The 23646-nt window shown below is 41.9% G+C and overlaps 3 protein-coding genes across 6 annotated transcripts in view; 1 reads left to right on the top strand and 2 right to left on the bottom strand.

Annotated features, from left to right (window-relative positions):
• Window positions 1-11300, bottom strand: part of LOC121941944 (hepatic lectin-like) — a 32235-nt gene extending 20935 nt beyond the window's left edge. The window contains exons 1-7 of one of the 2 annotated variants that reach the window (XM_088075631.1): window positions 11103-11279; window positions 10736-10825; window positions 9235-9288; window positions 7816-7869; window positions 7469-7608; window positions 7245-7345; window positions 6502-7047 (exon numbers count right to left, since the gene is read on the bottom strand). In XM_088075631.1, coding sequence (XP_087931757.1) covers window positions 6900-7047; window positions 7245-7345; window positions 7469-7608; window positions 7816-7869; window positions 9235-9288; window positions 10736-10825; window positions 11103-11229 — 714 coding nt within the window. In that variant the 5' untranslated portion in view covers window positions 11230-11279 and the 3' untranslated portion in view covers window positions 6502-6899. Of the gene's footprint in view, window positions 1-6501; window positions 7048-7244; window positions 7346-7468; window positions 7609-7815; window positions 7870-9234; window positions 9289-10735; window positions 10826-11102 lie in introns of those variants that run through there. The other variant, XM_088075628.1, reaches the window with a different exon arrangement.
• Window positions 11301-13723: 2423 nt separating this feature from the next.
• LOC121941686 (uncharacterized) lies at window positions 13724-18648 on the bottom strand. Of its 3 annotated transcripts, XM_088075619.1 has the most exons (7): window positions 18520-18648; window positions 16746-16966; window positions 16137-16232; window positions 15809-16036; window positions 14899-15041; window positions 14590-14731; window positions 13724-14259 (listed from the first exon to the last, which is right to left on the bottom strand). In XM_088075619.1, exons 2-7 carry the CDS (start codon window positions 16903-16905, stop codon window positions 14048-14050), a joined length of 981 nt encoding a protein of 326 aa, XP_087931745.1. In that variant the 5' UTR covers window positions 16906-16966; window positions 18520-18648; the 3' UTR covers window positions 13724-14047. The 3 variants fall into 3 exon arrangements, with proteins under 3 accessions (XP_087931745.1, XP_087931744.1, XP_042340449.2); XM_088075618.1 differs by lacking the exon at window positions 18520-18648 and having other exon boundaries at window positions 16746-17168; XM_042484515.2 differs by lacking the exon at window positions 18520-18648 and having other exon boundaries at window positions 14631-14731; window positions 16746-17168.
• Window positions 17988-21748, top strand: LOC148189923 (uncharacterized). The gene is made up of 6 exons (XM_088075634.1): window positions 17988-18325; window positions 18558-18671; window positions 18786-18989; window positions 19763-19911; window positions 21079-21179; window positions 21575-21748. Exons 1-6 carry the CDS (start codon window positions 18136-18138, stop codon window positions 21723-21725), a joined length of 909 nt encoding a protein of 302 aa, XP_087931760.1. The 5' UTR covers window positions 17988-18135; the 3' UTR covers window positions 21726-21748.
• Window positions 21749-23646: the final 1898 nt, after the last annotated feature.

The raw sequence follows: 23646 nt of genomic DNA, 5'->3' as shown, positions 1-23646 counted from the left end.
AAAATTCTGTTACATGATTTTAAATGTGTAATTATGATAATTATAAGTAGTTTCCCCCTTGCTTTTTTCTTTTTGTCCCCAGAATATTTTCCCTAGCTTTTTCAAAATAATTTCTTGCAGTTTGTTAAATATTTCTTACCAAGTTGCTCATTGCCTTTCTCCATTATGTTTTTTTAAAGAAATTGCACCAATTTGCTCAGGCTTTGTCATGGTTCCTGCATCCTCCTCCCCCTCACTGCCAGTAAATTTCCATTCACCTTCCTCTGACCTGCTCCACCTTCAAGCCACGCCCACTGCTGCAGCCTGCTCTCCCACAGCTGCAGCTCATCACCAATCAACCCGGTATTTAAGACACTCCTGTTCACACACTCATTGCCAGATCGTCCTCTGCAGCATGCATGTCTTTCCAGCACTCTCCAAACAGATCACCAGTTGCCGACTCTGCCTGTCCCCGACCTGCTCTCCTCGCCTGACTCCTCGTGAACCTACCTGCCTTCTGTCCCCGACCACGAACTCAGTTTCGGCATTCCGGAAATCTGACGGATTCACTGGTAAAGACTCTCTGCTCTGCTTCGACGATTCTCCTGCCTGATCCCTGCTGGTGCTGTTGTTTCCGTGGACGGACTTCCCGGTAACCGAACCCCTGCCTGCCCTCGACCACCTCTCCGCTCGATCCCCGACAACGCTCACACACGTGTTGTCGGCTCACGGAGCTACGGGGTTTCCTCGTCACCAGCCACCGTGGGTACAAGCTTCGTGTCTTCGCTTCGTGTGACTCCCAGAGACATTGCTAGGGCTCACAGCCCGAAGAACGAACTCTCAGTCTGTATCCTGTTTTCCATTCGTGTTGGTTTTAATAAAAGTTATTACCAACTGCCAGTGAAGCGTACTGTTCTGCATCTGGGTCCTCCATACACCCGTTACAGTACGATCTGGCCAGAAATGGACCCAGCAGACTCCGGTGCTCTTCAGTCCCGCCTAGCCCGAGTTGAGGGAATGCTTCAACAGCACGAAGCTCAACTCACCTCAAACGCGGCGGAGGCTCGCCAGTCTGCTTCAGCGTTGGAACGGGCGCTAACTCAGCTAGCCACGCAGGTACAACAGATGGCAACCACGCTGACTCACCACGCCGCTCCAGCTCCGGCTCCTGCCCAGCCCGTTCAAGCACCTACGTCATCATCCAGCGCCGCTCCAGAACCCCGGGTAGGGGCTCCTGAACGCTACGCCGGAGATCCTGAGGGTTGCAACCCGTTCCTAACTAACTGTTCCATCCTGTTCGCATTGCAACCCCACACCTTCGCCTCAGAAGCAGCCAGAGTCGCCTTCGCCATTAACCACCTCACGGGTCGAGCTCGCCTATGGGGAACGGCAGAATGGGAGAGGGGCACGCCAGCCTGCTTGTCGTTTCCTGCCTTCGCTGAGGAATTACGCAAGGTTTTTGGCCTGATTCCTGTGGGTCCAGACCCCACTGGGGGGCTCCTGAATCAACGCCAGGGTAATCGATCCGTCGCTGACTTCGCCATTGAGTTCCGCACGACAGCTCGCCTGAGTGATTGGAACCCAGCGGCCCAGTGTGACGCTTACCTGAGCGGTCTCGCCCCATACATCAAAGATGAATTGGTTTCGTTTGATCTTCCGCATTCCTTGGACGGCTTGATCGAACTCACCACTCGTTTGGACAGACGAATCCTGGCGAGGAGAAAGGAACGGCTCCTGGAGGGGGAGGCTCGTCGGACTCTCGCCATTCAGCCTGGTCCCTCCTCCAGCCCTTCCTCGAACTCTGTACAGGGGACTGAACCCATGCAGGTGGGTCGCACCCGGCTGACAGCCGAGGAGCGGGAGAGACGGCGTCGGGACAACCTCTGTCTGTATTGTGGTCAAGCCGGACACTTCGTTTCCCGTTGCCCGGTAAAAGGGCGGGCTCAGCAGTAAAAGGGGGCATTCTGCTGAGCCGATCCCGGAACCCGGCCTCCAATCCACGTCCTCTGTTCCATGCCCAGCTCCAGCTCAAGGAGGGACTCTACACCCTCGCCACATTTATTGACTCTGGGGCAGATGTTAACCTGATTGACGAGGAGCTCGCTCGTCAGTTAGGGGTGCAACAGGTTCCCCTTCCTCGTCCTGTGCCTGCCAGCGCCCTGGATGGTCATCTGTTGGGGACCGTCACTCATCAAACTACTCCCATCGCCATGCAATTAGCGGGGGAACATCACGAGACTATCCAGTTTCACGTTTTGAGGTCCCCAAACCTGCCCCTGATCCTGGGATATCCCTGGCTTCGCCGACATAACCCTCACATAGACTGGTCCACTGGCTCGATCCTGAACTGGAGTCCGTCGTGTCAACAGGTCTGCCTTAAACGACCGAGCAAACCTGCTCCATCCCTCTGTTCCGGTTCTCCCCCGGATGTTTCCATGGTGCCGCCAGAATACCACGACTTCAGGGAGGTATTCAACAAGGCACGGGCTACTTCTCTTCCCCCTCACCGAGCCTACGATTGTGCCATCGACCTCCTTCCGGGTTCTACTCCACCCAAGGGGCGTCTCTACTCCCTCTCCGGGCCAGAGAGGGAGGCCATGGAGATCTACATCAAAGACTCTCTGGCTTCTGGCATCATCCGGCCTTCCTCGTCTCCGGCTGGGGCAGGGTTCTTCTTCGTGGGGAAGAAGGATGGCTCTCTCCGCCCCTGCATTGATTACCGGGGCCTGAATGACATTACGGTGAAAAACCGTTATCCTCTCCCTCTCATTGCCTCCGCTTTTGAACTGTTGCAAGGCGCCACTATCTTTACCAAGTTGGACCTCCGTAATGCTTATCACCTGGTCCGGATCAGAGAGGGAGACGAGTGGAAGACGGCGTTCAACACACCCAATGGGCATTACGAATACCTGGTGATGCCGTTTGGACTCACCAACGCCCCAGCAGTCTTTCAGGCGTTAATCAACGATGTGCTGAGAGACTTCCTGAATAAGTTTGTTTTTGTGTACCTGGACGACATCTTGATTTTCTCTCAGTCCCGCCAAGACCATGTTCATCATGTCCAGACAGTCCTGCAACGCCTGCTACAGAATTCATTGTTCGTCAAGGCGGAGAAATGTGAATTCCACGCCGCCTCCGTCTCCTTCCTGGGCTACATCATTGGGCACAACCGGATGGAGATGGATCCCGCCAAAGTCTCTGCCGTTTCCGCCTGGCCTGTTCCTGACTCACGAAAACAACTCCAGCGCTTCCTGGGTTTCGCGAACTTTTACCGGAGATTCATCCGGGGTTACAGCACTGTGGCAGCGCCTCTCTCTGCACTCACCTCACCCAAGATCCCGTTTCGCTGGTCCCCGGCCGCTAATGAAGCCTTCCAGCATCTGAAAAAACGCTTCAGCTCGGCACCTATCCTCCTCATCCCTGACCCCGAGAAGCAGTTCGTGGTGGAAGTCGACGCCTCAGATGTTGGTGTGGGGGCCGTCCTTTCTCAACGCTCGGCCGACGACGGGAAGTTGCATCCCTGTGCCTTCTTCTCAAGACGTCTATCCCCGGCTGAGCGGAACTATGACATCGGGAACCGGGAGCTGCTGGCGGTGAAGCTGGCCCTGGAGGAGTGGCGCCACTGGCTGGAGGGTACCCAGGTTCCGTTCTTGGTTTGGACTGACCATAAGAACCTGGAATACATCAAGTCGGCCAAGAGACTGAATTCCCGCCAGGCCCGGTGGGCCCTGTTCTTTGCCCGGTTCCTCTTCACGCTCTCCTACAGACCTGGTTCCCGGAACATCAAACCGGATGCGCTGTCCCGGCAGTTCCTGGTGGGGGAGGATGAGGAGGTTTCCCGTTCCGACAGCATTCTCCCTGCTTCCCGTCTCCTGGCCGCTCTCACTTGGGAGTTGGAGGAGCGGATCAAGACAGCACTGGAGGATCAGCCGGGTCCCAGTTCCTGTCCACAGAACCGGCTGTTTGTGCCACAGGAATTCAGGTCTGAAGTTCTGCAGTGGGCCCACACATCCCGTCTGACCTGTCACCCAGGGGTCGCTCGGACTAGGGAGGTCCTGCAGCGACGCTTTTGGTGGGCTACTCTGGATCAAGACACCAAGGACTTTGTAAATGCCTGCCCGGTCTGCAACCAGAGCAAGACTCCTCGCCAAGCTCCTGCAGGCCTCCTGAAACCTCTCCCGGTCCCTCATCGCCCCTGGTCCCATCTCTCCTTGGACTTTGTCACCGGTCTACCACTGTCAGACGGCAACACTGCCATCCTGACGGTGGTGGACCGGTTTAGCAAGATGGCTCACTTCATCGCTCTACCCAAGCTCCCCTCCGCTAAAGAAACTGCAGAACTAATGCTGCTCCATGTCTTCCGCCTGCACGGCCTGCCGACTGACGTGGTGTCGGATCGGGGGCCTCAGTTTACGTCTGCATTCTGGAAGGAGTTCTGCCGCCTACTGGGGGCGTCCACCAGCCAGTCATCCGGATACCACCCCCAGTCCAACGGCCAGACAGAGCGTATGAACCAGCATATGGAGACCACTCTTCGCTGCATGGCATCCAGCCAACCCACTTCCTGGTCCTCCCAGCTCCTTTGGGTGGAATACGCCCACAACTCATTGGTCAGTTCTGCCACTGGACTCACACCATTCCAGTGTGCTTATGGCTTCCAGCCTCCCCTGTTTCCGGCCCAAGAAATGGAGACTGCTTACCCGTCAGTGGAGAACTTCATCCGCCGCTGCCGCCGAACCTGGTCTCAAGCCCGGTCAGCACTCCTGGAGACCGCTGCCCGTTACACCTCCTCAGCCAACCGTCGCCGCTCCCGGGCCCCTCCATACCAGGTGGGACAGAAAGTGTGGCTCTCCACCAAAGATCTTCCCCTGAGGGTGGAGTCCCGGAAGCTGGCTCCCAAGTTTGTTGGTCCCTTCCCGGTCGAGAAGGTGGTGAACGAGGTCGCAGTCCGTCTCAAGCTGCCCCGCTCCATGCGCATTCACCCGACCTTCCACGTCTCCAAGCTCAAGCCTGTCAGGGAGAGCCCTCTGCAGCCCGTCGCCCGGCCTCCTCCTCCTCCTCCTCACCTCATCGATGGCGCCCCGGCGTACACCGTTCGACGCCTTCTTTGCTCTCGTCGCCGGGGACGTGGCCTGCAATACCTGGTGGATTGGGAGGGATACGGCCTGGAGGAGCGGTCCTGGGTCCCGGCTCGGCAGATCCTGGACGACCAGCTGATTGAGGACTTCCACCGTCGCCATCCTGATCAGCCCTCCCGTGCCGCTCCTGGAGGTGGGTCTTCTGTCTCTTCTCCTCCTCCTTCTCCAGTTCCCGGTCCATCTGGTTTGGGGTCCTGCACGAGGGGTTCCGACTCACCGATGAGGGTTGCTCCGTCCTCGGATGACGACGCTGACGACGACGACGCTGACGGCGACGATGTTTCCATGGGGTCCGAGGAGTTCTAGCCCTCCTCCTGGCCCCCTCCGCCCACCCGGTTTCGGTGTCCTTGGTTTGGGACGTCATGGGCCGTCCCTTGAGGGGGGGGTTCTGTCATGGTTCCTGCATCCTCCTCCCCCTCACTGCCAGTAAATTTCCATTCACCTTCCTCTGACCTGCTCCACCTTCAAGCCACGCCCACTGCTGCAGCCTGCTCTCCCACAGCTGCAGCTCATCACCAATCAACCCGGTATTTAAGACACTCCTGTTCACACACTCATTGCCAGATCGTCCTCTGCAGCATGCATGTCTTTCCAGCACTCTCCAAACAGATCACCCGTTGCCGACTCTGCCTGTCCCCGACCTGCTCTCCTCGCCTGACTCCTCATGAACCTACCTGCCTTCCGTCCCCGACCACGTGCTCAGTTTCGGCATTCCGGAAATCTGACGGATTCACTGGTAAAGACTCTCTGCTCTGCTTCGACGATTCTCCTGCCTGATCCCTGCTGGTGCTGTTGTTTCCGTGGACGGACTTCCCGGTAACCGAACCCCTGCCTGCCCTCGACCACCTCTCCGCTCGATCCCCGACAACGCTCACACACGTGTTGTCGGCTCACGGAGCTACGGGGTTTCCTCGTCACCAGCCACCGTGGGTACAAGCTTCGTGTCTTCGCTTCGTGTGACTCCCAGAGACATTGCTAGGGCTCACAGCCCGAAGAACGAACTCTCAGTCTGTATCCTGTTTTCCATTCGTGTTGGTTTTAATAAAAGTTATTACCAACTGCCAGTGAAGCGTACTGTACTGCATCTGGGTCCTCCATACACCTGTTTCAGGCTTCAAAGGTTTAAATACTTGTGAAAGATGTCAGAAAGCAGCACAAGAAAAGTAACTTACATATGCTTAAATATGGTACTGTACTTTGGTTAAACACATAAGCGGCAAAACTTGACTCAGAATTTTTCCAAAGCTTCAATGTCAAAGGAAGCAAAGTTAACACATTGAACAAATTCTAGCAAGGTGATTATGAAATTGTTGGACATGAAACAATTGTGGATTTTATCACATTCAGCACTGTCTTGAACAAAGTAAAGAAGAGAATCACAAAACATTTTTTGACATTTATTGACATATTCATCAGGCAGTGAATCAATTTCAAACTGATGTTGAAAGGAACCAGCAGAAGAAAAAATTAAAACATCTCTCAGACACAAAACAATGATCTTTTGTTGGCATAACTGAAATAAAAGGATCTGAAAGCAGTTCATCAATCACAAAAACATAAAAATTGAGAAATATAAATTAAGAGATTGTGATTACAGTTTTTAAAAAAGTGAACATTACATTACAACATCATCTGTCAGCAATGGGACGTGACTCCAGTCACAAACATGAGAGTCAGACAAGTCTTCCTCAGCCCCGACCTCTGCTTCCTCACTTCACACTGTGCTACATGAACAGCGCGCTGCTTTGCACTTGCAATGGATTTCAACTGTGCTGAGCTGAGTTATTGTGGCAGCATCATCTCACAGATCCAGTGTTTTTGAAGGTCACAAGCTTCATCATTCCAGCTGTTTTGGAAGATATGGTCCTTAACCTCTGCGCAGTCTTCATCTCTGTCTGGAACCCCATTTGGCTCATGTGAGGTCCAGTAACTGAAACCCCAAAGCAAAATATAAGCCTTCAACAAATAACACACATCAATAAGCATTTGACACACAGTAACATGTAATATGTGTTGCTGTATATCAAATTCTTACATTTTAAACAATAGCAATTCAAGATGTACAGTAGATATTTTTTAGAAACAGTATTTTATTGACAGCAATGCAGATAGAAGTGGTGTGTAAACCTTGTGTTCAGCGAAGTCCCATCCACCCATTTCCATGTCCCCTCTGTCTCTCTGTCAGTCAGTCCAATCCACAGTTGATGTTGGAAATTTCTAGTAAATTCCTTGAAAAAAACAATAATCAATAGGAATGAAACATATTAAGTCTCTCCTCAACCTCAGTGACCTCACATTAACTGCTCTTCACTCTTTCACAGATTCATACTCACTCACACATACATACGCACCTGTTCTGCTAAGCTGTTGATAATGATCAGGTCTGCACCTCTCTGCTGACAGTATTCTCTGCTATCGGTCCAGTTTTTCATGTTTGAGGAAATGTAATAGACACTACCCCTGAAATACACCCAGTCTTGGGAATCGTGATCTGTTGCCGATTTTCGAAAAAAGAAAGACACAAACAAACAAAACAAACAAACAAACGTGATTAATGTGACTGAATAGAGCATGAGATGAAAAACTTTCGGCACTTTACTTTGAACTGCAGTGATATACAGCATCGCCCATTTTTGCACACTCCAAAGCCAATCTAAGGCCTTATTATTTATTGGCATTTCTTCATCCTAATACTCACACATCTGTATCAGGTTTCTCTTCAGCTCATCTCTCTCATCAGACAGGTTTTTGTCTGGAAGAACATAAAGACGCAATATGACAATTGTGAAAAATTTAAAAAAGGGGGAAAGATAGCTGAATTTACACTCATATCAAGCAAGTTGCCATTTTAGGTTTTGGGTAAAGACAACTCACAGTTGTACCAAAATGCCAGAATGCCCATAACAAAAGAGACAATTCAGTTAAAAAGACTTTAATTTGCCTGTTGCATTAAATTTGTGTTTGTGGACACAAAACCTTTCTCACATACACTTACAAACCAGCTAAAACACATTCATGCAACGCCAAACCAGACAGGATGACCAAAACTGATTAAAAACTACAATGTATCTGAAAGTTGCCGAATTGGAAAGAAAGCATTCATGGGACTGAGAATACAACCGTGGAGGCATATTATGAATCATGAGGTGATATACATAATATCTAGAATAACTGTCTCACAGTTTAATGCCTCTGCATATCAGCCAGGTTGTAGTTACAGTTTACATCTCTGTTAGTCGCATATGTCAGACGCATATGCCAGGACAGTTGACTATGTTTTAAATATGGACGTTGCTGCAAAGAAGCTACAAATTCTAAAACTTTTTCCACCAGTAGCACATTAGATCTATACAATCACCACTGTTTTAAGGTGCAAACCCAAGATTAGTGTCACCTGTTCAGTATCTGACCAAATTTCTTCCCTTCTGTACCTGAGTTATGACACTGAGAAACGACCAGAAAAAAGTGTTTTTTGAAGAACATTATGATGTAACGGTGAAGTTGACCTTTTTTTTTTATATATAAAATGTCATCAAATCATCACTTTATTCTTTGAGACATTTGTGTTAGCATGATTTCTTGAGTTATGGCCAAAAACATGTTTTGTAAGGTTACATAGACCTTGAATACAAATATCTAATCACTATAGTGAGCGTCTGTGTAAAATTAAAAGAAATTCCCTCATAATGTTCTTGAGATTTTGTATAAAACAGAATGGGGTGGATGGACGGACAACCCAAAAGCATAATTCCCCTGGCCAAAGCTATAGCCAGCATGTAGCCATGATAAAATGATAAAAAGAAATATTCAGGACAACACTTTTTGAAAGTGAGTGGTCATCATACCAGCAGCTTGTAATTCTAATCATTCATCCGGTGGTCTTATAAAATTCCAATGTTGAATTTCAGTGGAAGTGTGGGAAAACACAGAGTGAAAATACAAACACAATTTAAAACAACTTACAGAGAGTCAGACGCAGGGAAATGTTGAGCACAGCTTGTAGTAAACACAGCAGTCCAAAGTCCAAAGCTGACCTACAGCATCGCCCATTATTACACACTCCAAAGCCAATCTAAGGCCTAATTATTTATTGGCATTTCTTCATCCTAATACTCACACATCTGTATCAGGTTTCTCTTCAGCTCATCTCTCTCATCAGACAGGTTTTTGTCTGGAAGAACATAAAGACGCAATATGACAATTGTGAAAAATTTAAAAAAGGGGGAAAGATAGCTGAATTTACACTCATATCAAGCAAGTGGCCATTTTAGGTTTTGGGTAAAGACAACTCACAGTTGTACCAAAATGCCAGAATGCCCATAACAAAAGAGACAATTCAGTTAAAAAGACTTTAATTTGCCTTTGCTGGATTTTTTGTGGCATTAGCATTGGATAATACCTGCACTGTCTATCTAAGTATGCATGTACAATATATGATGTATAATGTATTATATTCTGTACATACTGGCCTTTTGTTCGGGTTGGGGGTAGGGACTCTGTGTCTCATTCTCTTTTCTTTTTATTGTGTGTTGTTTTTGTATTTTGTATATATCTAAAAACCTAAATAAAATTATTTAAAAAAAAAAAAAAAAAAAAGACTTTAATTTGCCTGTTGCATTAAATTTGTGTTTGTGGACACAAAACCTTTCTCACATACACTTACAAACCAGCTAAAACACATTCATGCAACGCCAAACCAGACAGGATGACCAAAACTGATTAAAAACTACAATGTATCTGAAAGTTGCCGAATTGGAAAGAAAGCATTCATGGGACTGAGAATACAACCGTGGAGGCATATTATGAATCATGAGGTGATATACATAATATCTAGAATAACTGTCTCACAGTTTAATGCCTCTGCATATCAGCCAGGTTGTAGTTACAGTTTACATCTCTGTTAGTCGCATATGTCAGACGCATATGCCAGGACAGTTGACTATGTTTTAAATATGGACGTTGCTGCAAAGAAGCTACAAATTCTAAAACTTTTTCCACCAGTAGCACATTAGATCTATACAATCACCACTGTTTTAAGGTGCAAACCCAAGATTAGTGTCACCTGTTCAGTATCTGACCAAATTTCTTCCCTTCTGTACCTGAGTTATGACATTGAGAAACGACCAGAAAAAAGTGTTTTTTGAAGAACATTATGATGTAACGGTGAAGATGACCTTTGTTTTTTTTTTTATATAAAATGTCATCAAATCATCACTTTATTCTTTGAGACATTTGTGTTAGCATGATTTCTTGAGTTATGGCCAAAAACATGTTTTGTAAGGTTACATAGACCTTGAACACAAATATCTAATCACTATAGTGAGCGTCTGTGTAAAATTAAAAGAAATTCCCTCATAATGTTCTAGAGATTTTGTATAAAACAGAATGGGATGGATGGACGGACAACCCAAAAGCATAATTCCCCTGGCCAAAGCTATAGCCAGCATGTAGCCATGATAAAATGATAAAAAGAAATATTCAGGATAACACTTTTTGAAAGTGAGTGGTCATCATACCAGCAGCTTGTAATTCTAATCATTCAAATTCCAATGTTGAATTTCAGTGGAAGTGTGGGAAAACACAGAGTGAAAATACAAACACAATTCAAAACAACTTACAGAGAGTCAGACGCAGGGAAATGTTGAGCACAGCTTGTAGTAAACACAGCAGTCCAAAGCTCACAGCAACCACTCTGTACAGTTTCCTCCCTGTGTGCGGAAATTACAAAAAGTGTATAACATATTTCCATGTATTTTTTTTAATTTATAAAATAAATGTTTGCACATTTTTATAAACTATGATTCTTGTTTTTCTTTAGCCTTTTTAATATGTTTTTAAAATTAAATTTCCAAGTATATCTTAGGCATTAAAAAGTTTTATAGTTTATTTTGCCAGAAAACACTGAAGTTTTTATAGCTTTAAATGTGGCTTTTATACTTCAAACTGAACATTAAAATAATTGTTGGACTGTAGGAATTCTCTTACCAGTCCCTGCAGCAGTCATTTCAGTGTTTTTACCAGAACAGCTTTCAAAGGCAGCACTTCTGGCTGAAAAATCAGATCGGTCTTCAAGTTCCAATGTGATCTCAGGTTCATCGACACACCTCACCATATTTTATGTACTGGATGGTGCTGACATTTCTCAAGATATGAACTATCAGTGATCTGCTTCTCTTTTTCTTATTTTCCTCTCTTCTTCTTTGAAAAAAACTTTTGCTCCTCCTCATTTGTTAGTGACATCCCCCATGAGCTCTTACAACTTATATGTACTGGAGGCTTTGACCATTTCCCCATTTTACTATGTTCTTGATTACTTGCAGTGTGGCAGATCACAACGCTCCTGAAGGACAATGATGTGCCTCAAACTTTGTAGCAGCAGTTTAACATTAAAAATGAACAACATTGCAGATTGGCAACTGCAGTATATTCAAGTTTGGAAAAAAAGTCATGGTTATGGCATCAAAACCACTGAACAATTGACCTCATTTAAACATCGTCTCCAAGCTTTAGCCCTGTTGTAGACCAGGATTTATTGGCTACATATAGCCAAATTTTTGTCCATATTTTAAGATAATAATTAATACATACAAACCTGTAAATATTTAACAAAAGTACTTCATACCCCTGCGTTTACATTATGAATGTTTTATTTTCTTGTCATTTTTACAGACTCTGTTTATCCTTTCATCTAGGTTTAGACTAAAGTCTACTTAACTTTCACCTTTCAAATTTGAATAACCAAAATCTAAACATCTGAAGAAAAATAAATCTAAACTTCTAAAGACAAATAAATCTAATCATCTAAAGAAAAATAAATCTAAACTTCTAAAGACAAATAAATCTAATCATCTAAAGAAAAAAAATTATCTGAGAGCAAATAGATGTATAATAATAACAAATTATAGACATTTATTAAATGTCTTTAAATGTTAAATTGCTCAGTGGGAAACTTGTGATTAGTGACAAAAACACTTTGGGAGGTTTTATGGTTATAATAACAAAATCATGAACAAGGTGCAGGTCTGAACATTTGTCCCCACCTTAAAGGGCATTACATCCTGCATTAAAACTGAAACTTCCAGCATGTACAAAATTTAAAAATGATTAACAGCTGTAGCATTTTACAGATTAGCGCTCAGATCACCTCCATAGAAGGTTCAAGTGTGGTTTGGTGCTCTGGGTTGTTTTTTTAGTGTTCACATATGCACAAAAAATGCTAACTCATCATTCTGAGTGTGTTTGGAGGGCTAAAAAGGGACCAAAAGTAAAAACCAACTTGTTCTCATTACGAACTCATCATATGGTGACGCTCAGTCACTGATCTTCCTGTGCCGTTTATTCTCCAGGATGCTGCTACAGTGATGTCAACAAATGCACATGGTGGGACAAAGTGGCACAGTCCCTTTGTTCACACAACAGTGTGGACAGTCGCGATGATTGGGATTAGGCACCAAAGTCATGGATGGTTAGGTTTAGGTTAAAGAGGCTCATGTGAAGTATAGAAAACACATACACACTCGGCCACATTATCATCTGATGCGTCTTTGTGCATTTCACAACACTCGGATATGTTGTGCAAACACCCTCAGTGTGGCCGGATACAGCATTTCACACAAGTGGTTTACACAAGTGATGAGCTATGACAACTCATGATGCAATCAGAATAAACAAACAATGATGCCGCAACTATACAAGCAAAAGTTTATATTTTACCAATATTTCATCTAAAGAGTGCATGAAATACAACCCAGGTATTTTATTAAAATGCCAGTTCACCCAAATGCCTAATTTCTCACCTACCGTTGCCAGTATCTAATAGTGTATAGTATCAAATAGTTCTGGTTTTATTTGTCTAAGTTCAGAGATATCAGTCTCTGAGATTTCCGTTTCCACTCAATACTAATTTTGTTTGTGGTGCTTAAAACTTTGAAAAAAGTATCAAACATGTTCTAACAATTCCCCGTTACTCTGGATCCATAAAACACATTGTCCACAGTTTGTTAGTAAAAAAAAAAAAATCGACAGTTTTTGGGAGACTAGATGACTAATAAATGTAAGTCACATTGTACACATTGACCCATCGCATGCCAATGCCTCATCTTGCTATATAAGGAATACGTCAGCCCCAACATGACTATTTCCATGTAAATTACTCACCTCTTGTTGCGCTGACACTCTGTTAACTAAGTATTTCCACTGAAACGTAAACAAAGACTGATCCTGACCAAATTTGGGCTCACTGCATAAATTAAACTAATGAAAAGAGAAGATCTGGTTGCAGTGTGATATAGGAGGCACAAAACAGTGATAGTGGACCTTCTATCTAATAATTAATTCCAGCTAAATTTTACATCATTTTGTCACCTTTTACAATTTTATGTTATTTTTTATTTATTCATTCATTCATTTATTGATTTGTTTGTTTATTGATTGCAGGGAATTTTAGATCAAATTGCTCCTTATGTTTTCCCCATGTTTTTAAAAGAAATCCAACCAATTTTCTCAGATTTCAGAGGTTTAAATCTTAGTGAAAGGCGTCTGAACACAGCACGAGAAAACTACTCTCAATCCAGTGTTAAAGGGTTAAACAATTATGTAGTAGGAGGTCTGTTGAGGGAATTTATTGTCAAATTTATGGACACAGGACGGGACAACTGTTGATATGTTCATTATAAACACTTTCTTGAACAAGTAGTTTTGAAAAAAGCAAACACATAGTGGCAAAGCAGCAACTTAAAATATAAATAACTGATGTAGATATTAATCATTTTTACTTTCTTTTAATCAGTAGATTATACCCAGCTAATATATACCCATATTTCTACAATCGAAAATAAAATCAAAATATCTTTTAAAAAATGAAAAAATGATTATCTGTTGGCATAATTTAATTAAAAGTGAGCCATAACATTAGTTCAATCTGAGCAATTTTAGTTGAAACAGGGAAATGCAATTTTTTTGTTTGTTTGTTTTATATAGTGGTCTTGTGGTTTATGGAGGCAATGTCTTCTCACAGATCCAGAATTTTTTACCATAACACGAGATATCGTTCCAGCTTTTTTCCGCCTTATAATTCTGTATTTCGGCACAGTCTTCATGTCTGTGAAATATGTGACCATTTGGCTCACGAGGGGCCCAGTAGCTGAAATGTCAAAACAAAAAATTAACTTTAATTTTTAAGAACACATACCAAGAAGCCTTTGACAGACAGTTACAGAGTGATTTATTAATCTATACTAAAAGTCAAAGATATAGTCAGGTGTGTAATTTGGTGATATGTCCCTGTCAGTGAGTATTGGTGAAACTAAGTAGTCAAATTTCAGATGTATTATCTTTTCCTCAAACTGTTATTGTTATATTCAAAGAGGTTTGTGGGTAAACAACACAACAACACACATTCAACTGCTTTTATCAAACTACCATGAATATGGAGAGCTGAAAGAGTGAGCAGCCACAGTTAAAAATGGCTCACCACAGTGCACCCTAGTGGTAGAAAAGTAAAGTGAAGTGAACCTTGTTGTCAACAGAGTGCCGTCCACCCATTTCCATGTCCCCTCTGTCTCTCTATCAGTGAGTCCAATCCACAGGAGCTTTTGAAAACGTCTCACAAAGTCCTTGATGGCAGAGAGAAAAAGTCGTCAACATTTAAGACGGTAAATGTAATACAAACAGTTTCAGTCTGTCCTCCACTTCTGCAACATTGCAATCACCCAGTTTTTTTACTCTTTCTTTCACTACACCCTTTACACAGATTCACAAACACACACAGACACATACACACCTGTTCTTCTTTGCTGTTGATAATCACCAGGTCTGCACCTCTCTGCTGACAGTCAAGTCTGCCTTCTTCCCAGGTTTTCTCAGTAGAGGATATGTAATACAAACTACCACTGAAATATGTCCATCCATGTTGAGGATAATGCTCTGTTTCAAATTGCGGAGGGGACACACACAATATCTCAGCTGAAGTGGATTGAAATGTGAACATAAGCTGCTAGTAGTGGCTATCGGCATTGTAGATACGGGTTGGTAAGGTTCTGCACTAACACTACAAAATCAATGAGCGACAGCCACCACTGCCATGAAGAAGAGGACGGTCAGGGGCGTGAATCGGAGAAAATTCAAAATGCTTCAGTGTTAAATGCAACATGCAACGCCAGAGTTGCTGGATTATAATTAAGAAAATTGTCGATTTTATTCTCAACATTGTAATTTTTGGCTTTCAACCATAGTGACACAAGCCACTGAATTTTAAGTTCTGTGACTGGATTTTTTTCTGTCTTTAAAGGGTAACCAATTTTAAACATTAACATCTGTTTACAGGTATCAGGGAGTACAACTGCATGTGTGAAAAAAGTTGTGCAAAGCCTTTTTGTGGCTCCAGAGGGAGCTGTGCACAACTTGATGATTGGCTCAAGTGACACCACTTTAGTTAGTGTCATCTGGGCTTGAGACTGCATTGGAAAATGAAAAAAATCTGTTAGTGTAAAGTTAGAAAGAAGTGAGTTTAACAGACCTTTGTGGCAAACTCCTTATCTCTGCCTGAGGTTAGCAGCACAATGCTGCATTAGCCTCCGCTTAACACACTCGAATCTCTGACAAACTGTTGATGGTTGAGTTGCTTGAAGAAAAATGATTAAATAAGGAAAAATGATTAAGTAAGGTCAACTAGTATTAAAAAATGTAATTACCTTGAAGCTTTGTCTGAAGATCTTGTATCTTTTTGGTCATGTCTGCAGCTCCTTTATGGAGCTGAACTTGGGCTTCATTCAGAAAATTATAACTGCTCTGTAACTGGTCTCGTTCTTCAACTAGGTTGTTGTAACTGGTTTGTAGCTGGTCCTGTTCTTTGGTCAGATTTTTGTAGCTGGTCTGTAACTGGGCCATCTTCATTTTCCACTCAGTGTTGCCTTTTGAGACTATGTTTGACACATAAACGACAAACAAAAAAATAAAAAAAAACACTGTCAACCAGTATCACCTGCGTTGTGTTTATCAGGATGTTAACAAAGTACTCACAAAGGCAACCCAGTGTTATGAGTCCAATCATGAGGAGAAGACACAGCAGACACACAACAGCAGCTCTGCGGGAACCCTTTCTCACATCTCCTGCAACTGATGGTAGAAGTCAGTATTTGTTGTGTGTTTTTTCATCAATACAAAATCAAATTAAATCAACACATCCACATATTTTTATGCCTCCGTGCCAGAGATAGCTGTGACCAGGGGCAGAAAATTTGGCAGAAAATCGAGATGTCAGCAGTGAAAAAGGTCCGTGTGCTGAGCTTTACAAAGCCACTAGCCTGTCTGCAAACTAAAATAAAGTGATCTGAAAATGTCAAAGTGGATCTATAACTTCATTTTTCTGTTTTAGGCTCTGCAGTGGCCGTATTTTGTTCTTCTTGGTGTTTTATGTTTAGATGTAATCCTAAAGTTTATCAAGCTAAAGCCATCAATGACTGCAAACCACTCTTCCCCTTCACTCTCTTGCTCTTTGACCTTCAATGCTATTTGTTCCTGATATTAGCCTTTATTCAAGAAAATAGTCTTTCCTGTGTCGCGTGTTCATTCAAGATGATATTATAGGATTTCTATACACATAAGTACTTGTGTGCATGCATTCATTACCTGAGAGTGCAGGTCCAATTCTGTCTGGCTCCAGACTGTGGATCATTGGATTATCATAAATACTTTCTGAACTTTTTCCCAAACTCATCCTTTTTATCCTTTTGCCAGGATAACCTGATAGCTCTTCTTCGTTGACGTAGACATCCATTGATTGATTCATGATGTTCAGCTGTATTGCTGTAGGTTGGCCCTCAATGTCCCAACGTCGGGAACGTGTGCCTCTGAAATGACAAAATTGTTGTTCTGAACTGTTCTCAGGCAAAGTGACAAACTTAGTAACACAGATGGTAACATATTCATGCATGTGATTCTGCTCAACAGGAAACTAAGGGCTGGAGGGATGATTTATTTTAAGTGACCACTTTCACCTCTTACCACTTTGCCGCTTCATGACAGTGCTTTTCATTTGGTTAAGAGGGACAGTTCATCCCTCAGTCTAGATCAGGGATACTCAACTTGCTTTGCCCGGGGACCACTCTTGCAAAGTGGTTCCCAGTACCGGCCAGTACCGGCAGCTGCGCACAGGTCAGATGTACACAGGGGCATTTCTAGGATTTGAGAACACTGGGGACTTAACCTTGACCTCTGCCGAAACGTCCAAGTATCCTTGCTGTTGAGATTTTCAAATGTATTTGTTTTGGCACTTTAAGCTCCACAAGCTGAGTATCATCTTGTCCCATGATATTGGAGAGCAAGCAGACATCTCTATGACTGATATCTCAAACACTCAGCATCTCACACCAAAACAATCTAGACTGATAAATAGCATTACAGGTAAGAGGAAAGATAAGCGTCTTTTATTGTTGGGTGAACTGTCGCATGTTCATTTATTTCCACCACTGCTCAAAATAAATTAATGTGTACACAAGAAGATAAGATACATAATGACTTTTAAAAATCCACTATCATAGTGAAAAGAAGAGAGAAGTTTCACACATTGCCCTTTTACTTGCAATAAAGTTTAGTGGTGATCTCCAATAAAGTTTATTGCAAGTTAAAGAACAGTGTGCAGGAGGACTTCTCCCTTCTTATGCCAAAAACTATTTCCCCCTAAACACCTGTCTGCAAGAACCTGAAGGTGTGCATGAGCCTTTGCTGTCTAAAAATCCATTACCACAATTTAAAGTAGTCACACAGAGAGTCAATAACAGGATGAATCTGACTTTTAGTTAAAAAAAAATAGATTAAAGATGGGGTGTTATGCTGGTTTGGTGCTTTGCATTGCCCCTTTTTCCAGGTAAACTTCCTCTATTTCCTTCCCTTTAATAAAACCCATGTGACCCACACAAATGACTTGTCAGTGGCCTCTACTGTGTTGATATAAATGCTTAAATACTGTCGGACCTGTCCAAGCAGAACTGCTGAGCTGAATCAGGTGAAGTGACAAAACATGTCTGAGGATATTTATGCCAAGCCAGACCTCACCAAAAAAGTGAGATTTCAGACTGGTGAGAATGATGACAGACAGAAAGATGTCTGTGATAACATCGATACTGTGAGGATTTATGACAACTGCTGGGCAGAGGACAGTACACCGCAGGACAAATCACAGGACACCACTGCAGAGGACCAACTGCAAAGTATCTGTCTATCTGTCTGTCTTTCTGCCTGTCTCATATGTTCTCATGGAATATTGTATCTACTGTAGATGAGTTATATATGAAGACTGTGCATAAAACAACAGAAGTTTAGCTATGAGGCAATATGGAATTTTTAGACTTGCGTAAAAATAACTATTAAGTTTAAATAAAGCAGAACTTAACAAAGTTATTACATGCAAATCCATAGTAAGATTAAAGTCTCTGCCCACAGCGACTCCAGTTGTTGTGAGTTCAGAAAAGAGGAGTCTTCCCGGAGCTGCTGCAGTGTTTCTGGGGCTGCTGTGTCTTCTCCTCCTGGTAGCAGTCATTGTCCTGGTGGTCATACGTAAGTTTCCCAAATTCATCTGGCCTTCATTTGCCAACAGTTGTGTTACATTACCTGTATACATGGTATAACTCGTCTTTGAGCCTTTTACATGTTGGACCCTTGCTGCGACAGTTATTCAAGAGAGAAATCGACTGTGGGGGGACATTGCCAACCTGACCAACGAAAGAGAGAAACTGCAGACAAGTTACAGCGAAATGAAAAGCTTCAATCACAACCTGACCCAAGAAACGAGACAGCTAGAGAACGAGACAGAACATTTGAAGGCCACCAACTACAACCTCACCAAAATGATAGACAAATTAGAAAAACTGATTGGTGAGTGGAAATACCAATAATGATTTTAATTAAAGGCATAGTTTAATATTTTGGAAATTACAGTTATTCAGTTTCATGCCAAGAACTGGGTGAGAGGATTGATAAGTTCAGGCATATGTAAAATAAAGCTAGTTTTACCTGGACTAGCAGCCAGTTGTTGAACTTCTCCTACAATTACCAAGCCAGCAGGGAATGTTCCTACAACATTTGCTAACATTACCTACAAGTTGCAATAATGTTTTAAAGAAATCATTTTAATCTAATGTTCAAAGAACATTTTAAGGATATTTATCTTTTCGAATAATGTCTCTGTACGGTTACATGCTGACTAAGATGTAATGTTATAACTGCAACATTCTGAGGATGTTTGGTGATGATGAGAGGTGACAGATCATAGGATGTTCTTTAGTAAAATTTTCTCACAACATTACATGCAAACAAGGGGAGAACATTTTAAACGCAACATTCAGAACATGTTATTAAGGCCAGAAATTACAGACCACGTTTTACTCAAACATTGTGTTGGTTGTATTGTACCATTCTCAGAACATTTTTAGAACCAAAAATTGCTTGCTGGGTAGGTTTTCATTTTAAGCTGATGAGAGTTTTGAGAGCTTTCTATCTTATTCAGACAGAAGGACACATGCCATACAGTATTTAGGGTACTGTAAGCTGAGAGTGTTGTATGCGTTATGTTTTCTTCTGTCTTTTATCTTGTCAAAGTTTTATCACTATTGTTTCTGAATGAATATCATTTTGTGTGTGTTAAACAGAGACACCATTCTGCCATTCTACCAATTGGACAATGTTTGGCCACAGTTGTTATTTTATGTTCAAATCAAAGAAAAGCTGGGCTGACAGCAAAAAAACCTGTGAAACTCATGATGCACAGCTGGTGATCATATCTGATGAAGACGAACAGGTGAGGAGAATTGAAAACAATCTTTCTCTTCAAACTATCCTTGTTTGTTAACTAAGTATTCTTATTTTATTATATTATGTTATATTTACGGTAAGAAATGGGTTTTCTGATGAATGTTAAAAGTTTGAACCAGAAATACATGTAAACACAAGAGTAAAATATAAAAGGTGGAAGTGTATGTGAGAAAAAGATGAAAGCATGTGAAGTCTCCCTAAACTAAACGAAAAAGGGAAGAGAAAGTCTCTAATGACTTCTGCAAAGCTGCAGAAGTGAGTACAAATTATCAGCGTAACAGGGAGATAAAAACAGACAAAAGGGAAACGATGCACTCAAACCGTAGACTGTATAAATAACGGACGAATAGCTACCCATTGGTTTGTGGACTGCCGTTTTGAAGCCTCGAGTTCAGCATTTCGGTCATTGCCTTCTTTGGTTTTGTAAGTGGCCATGGGGATGACCACTGGATGAGAGGTTGGAGCTGTGGAGCGAGGGTAGGATCTGACTCATAGACTGTAGCAGCACCTCACAGACAGGCTGTCACTCATGTGGCCCCGCCTTTATATAATACATAACTCTGGGCCTTAATAAAATGTTAACAGGTGATGGATACAAAAATCATTCCTCATACAGTTGTCGCGAATATTTGAATTAGCTACAAATACCCAAACCAGTTTTTGTTTAGGCTGTAAACATATTTATTGTAACTGTAAAGTGTGTGATATGGGGGTTTACTCTGTTTTGGAGCCAGGCTCAAGTGGCCATTTGATGAAGTGCGGTTTTTGGCGCTTCTGCATTAGCTTCACTTTTCAGCCTCGGATGTTGTTGTTATTTGACTTGAACCTGTGAAAGCTTTGACGAGAAAGCTCATTCTGTTTTTTACTTTTCCATCTACATTATCACAATACAGTAGGCCTTTTCACAACATTTAAACTTGGCACACAGGGAAAAGCAGTGTTACTTATAACATTTATGATGGCTCGGCTCTATTTAAGTGTCCCAGTAAGTCATTACTGTGTGACTATGAGCCAAAATGCACAATACCAGGACCCTGAACTCAAAGCAGGGAAAGATTTTATTATTCACATCTGAAGGAGAGGTTCATCAGGTCTGTTTGGAAGGGAAGTAACAACTGAATAATAACAACAGATTATCATTTTTGAAACCTAGAAATTTATCAGCTCATTCAACCCGGACTCCTGGATTGGTCTGACTGATGATGAGAGCAAAGGCGTCTGGAAGTGGGTAGATGGAACAAAACCTCCCAAAATGTAAGACATTTTACACTTTCTTATTTATAGTCTTTAACTGAGTTATATTGAAAATGTGTGTGTCAGAATAGCAAAACACACAAACATTTGCCTACTAAATCAATTAACTGATCATTTTGCAATTATAATCACAACAGTCTAAAGAGATTACAGAACACAGATGATGATGAGGGCTTTATATGTTGACAATACAGAACTGCATTTTGCAAATATTGTGATATTAAGAATCCAAGATTTGACTCCCAAATGAAACAGCTGCTTTCTGTGTTTGTTTGTATTTAGTGTTCTGCTTAACTAACATGCCCTGAAAAGATTCACCAACAATAACAGCATTAATTTCTCATATGTTATCAATGGGTTTGATTTGCGACTGAGGAGTTTTTGTTTGTCTCTAGGTACTGGAAAAACAACCAGCCAGATAATGGTGGATACTTGGGGGGAAATGAGGACTGTGCTCAGATTTCAAACACAGATTCTTTACAAAACTGGAATGATTTGCCATGCAGTCATAAAATATTCTTTACCTGTGAAAAAATCCGTCAATAAAATCAAATTACAATATCACTGTATACTCTTGAGTCCACTTCTGTTTTGCTCTCACACGTGTAAAATATTCTGCTCACTAAGAGCAAAGGAATGCATCCTTGTGCTGTACTTTATATGTATAATTAAAGTTCTGAGCTAATATCAGAAATATTATTCATGATTTATATGTCATGCTAGTGATGTGAGAGCAGACAAAAATAAATAAATAAATACATTTGTCTCGCATAACCTTGATTGTATGACTAAATGATTTGGTACATATCATAACATTAATACTATTGAGACTGACTAAATGGTTCTTGAATGGAGTAACAGGACTAGCAGCAGATAAAAATGTAGATATACATAATTTATAATTAAAAAACAATTCATGATGATAAAAGAGAATATGAATCAATGAAATGTTAAGTGTTGAATGTTTTGGCTGTTAAACATTTTAGTCAAATATGGAATCTTGATTTGGGTCAGAAGGTTGTAAAATATCATTTGTTTGTGGGTAATAAAACAGATTCATTTCTTTTTACCTTCCACCCAGACCCTGTTAGTAATATTTACAAGTTACATTCTGTATATTACAGTGTAAATATTTCCAAAAAAAAACTTACTGGATATATGCTAGATTTTCATGATACGATAACTGGATATATAATATAATAATTTATGATGTCACAGTACAAAGGTATTTAAGAATTATTCTTATTATCAATTACAATGACCCTTTAAGGAAATTTAGTTAAACGTTTTATTGAAACTATTATTTTATAGATAGATAGATAGATAGATAGATAGATAGATAGATAGATAGATAGATAGATATATAGATAGATAGATATACTTTATTGATCTCAAAACTGAGAAATTGGGGTCAAAACTGAGAAATTGGGGAAGTAGGTTTTCATGAATGCACTTAAAATTCTCCCTTTCAAAATAAGTAAAATAAGGGTGAGATTCTCTATCCAGCTGCATTATGTCCAATACCATAGACAAATGTACATAATATGATAACTGTCAATTTCCATACTACGATATATCTTGAAACCAGTATATCCCGCAGCCCCAGAACCTTAACAGACTGCAAAGCTTATTTTGCCAGCAGAAATAACACACTATTTTGATATCAATAATAATAATAATAATAATAATAATAATAATAATAATAATAATAATAATAATAATAATAATAATGATAATGATAATAATAATTATGATAATTATTTAATATCCCAAAGTTATAACCAGTTTGATTTATTTTTTTCCACTGTTTTACATAAAAAGCATTTAAACAAGGCTGAGGTGATGAGTATTTCAGCTGGATATCACCATGCATCTTTCTGCTGATGCTGTGCATCAGTGCCATAGCTGTGGAAGCTGTTGCTCTGTCTAAAAGTTGTAGGGCTCTGTTGTCCGGGTGTAAGTCATGCGATCACTTTAAGCCCATTGCTGAGTGCTTGGCTGCTGCAGTTCAATTTGCACATGTGGTTTCGTCTTAGGTTGCAGTGTCCAGTAGAGGTCACTGTATTTGTTGTTTAACTTGACCCTGCTGCAGACGTGATTTAACTGATAATTCACTAGATGCAAAGAAAACTTAGAGGGAAATGTGCTACAATGTGAAGATTGACAAATTTAGAACAATATTAACAGAAAATAGTCACCTAGAGTCACCTATCACAAGTAGACAGGTTCTTTCATGACAAAGCTTTCAGACAAAAACACTCAGTCGTCATTTCCCTGTGTAGAGGAAGAACTGCACAACAATGTGGAAGTGTGAATAACAGTTAAAATTGTCATTCGCCACTGTGGCTTCTGACAGCTGTCAATCTGCTATTATTGAGCTGTCATCTGTCTGCAGCACAGTTGATGTGACTTATCTTTCACTGTGCAGAGGATTGTGGGTCAGAATAGTGTGCTGGCCTGCATTCTG

The sequence above is a fragment of the Plectropomus leopardus genome, chromosome 3 (assembly GCF_026936395.1).
Source record: "Plectropomus leopardus strain MGB_pleo_1.0 chromosome 3, ASM2693639v1, whole genome shotgun sequence".
NCBI classification, from domain to species: Eukaryota; Metazoa; Chordata; class Actinopteri; order Perciformes; family Serranidae; genus Plectropomus; species Plectropomus leopardus.
This window is presented reverse-complemented; position numbering and strand designations above follow the sequence as displayed.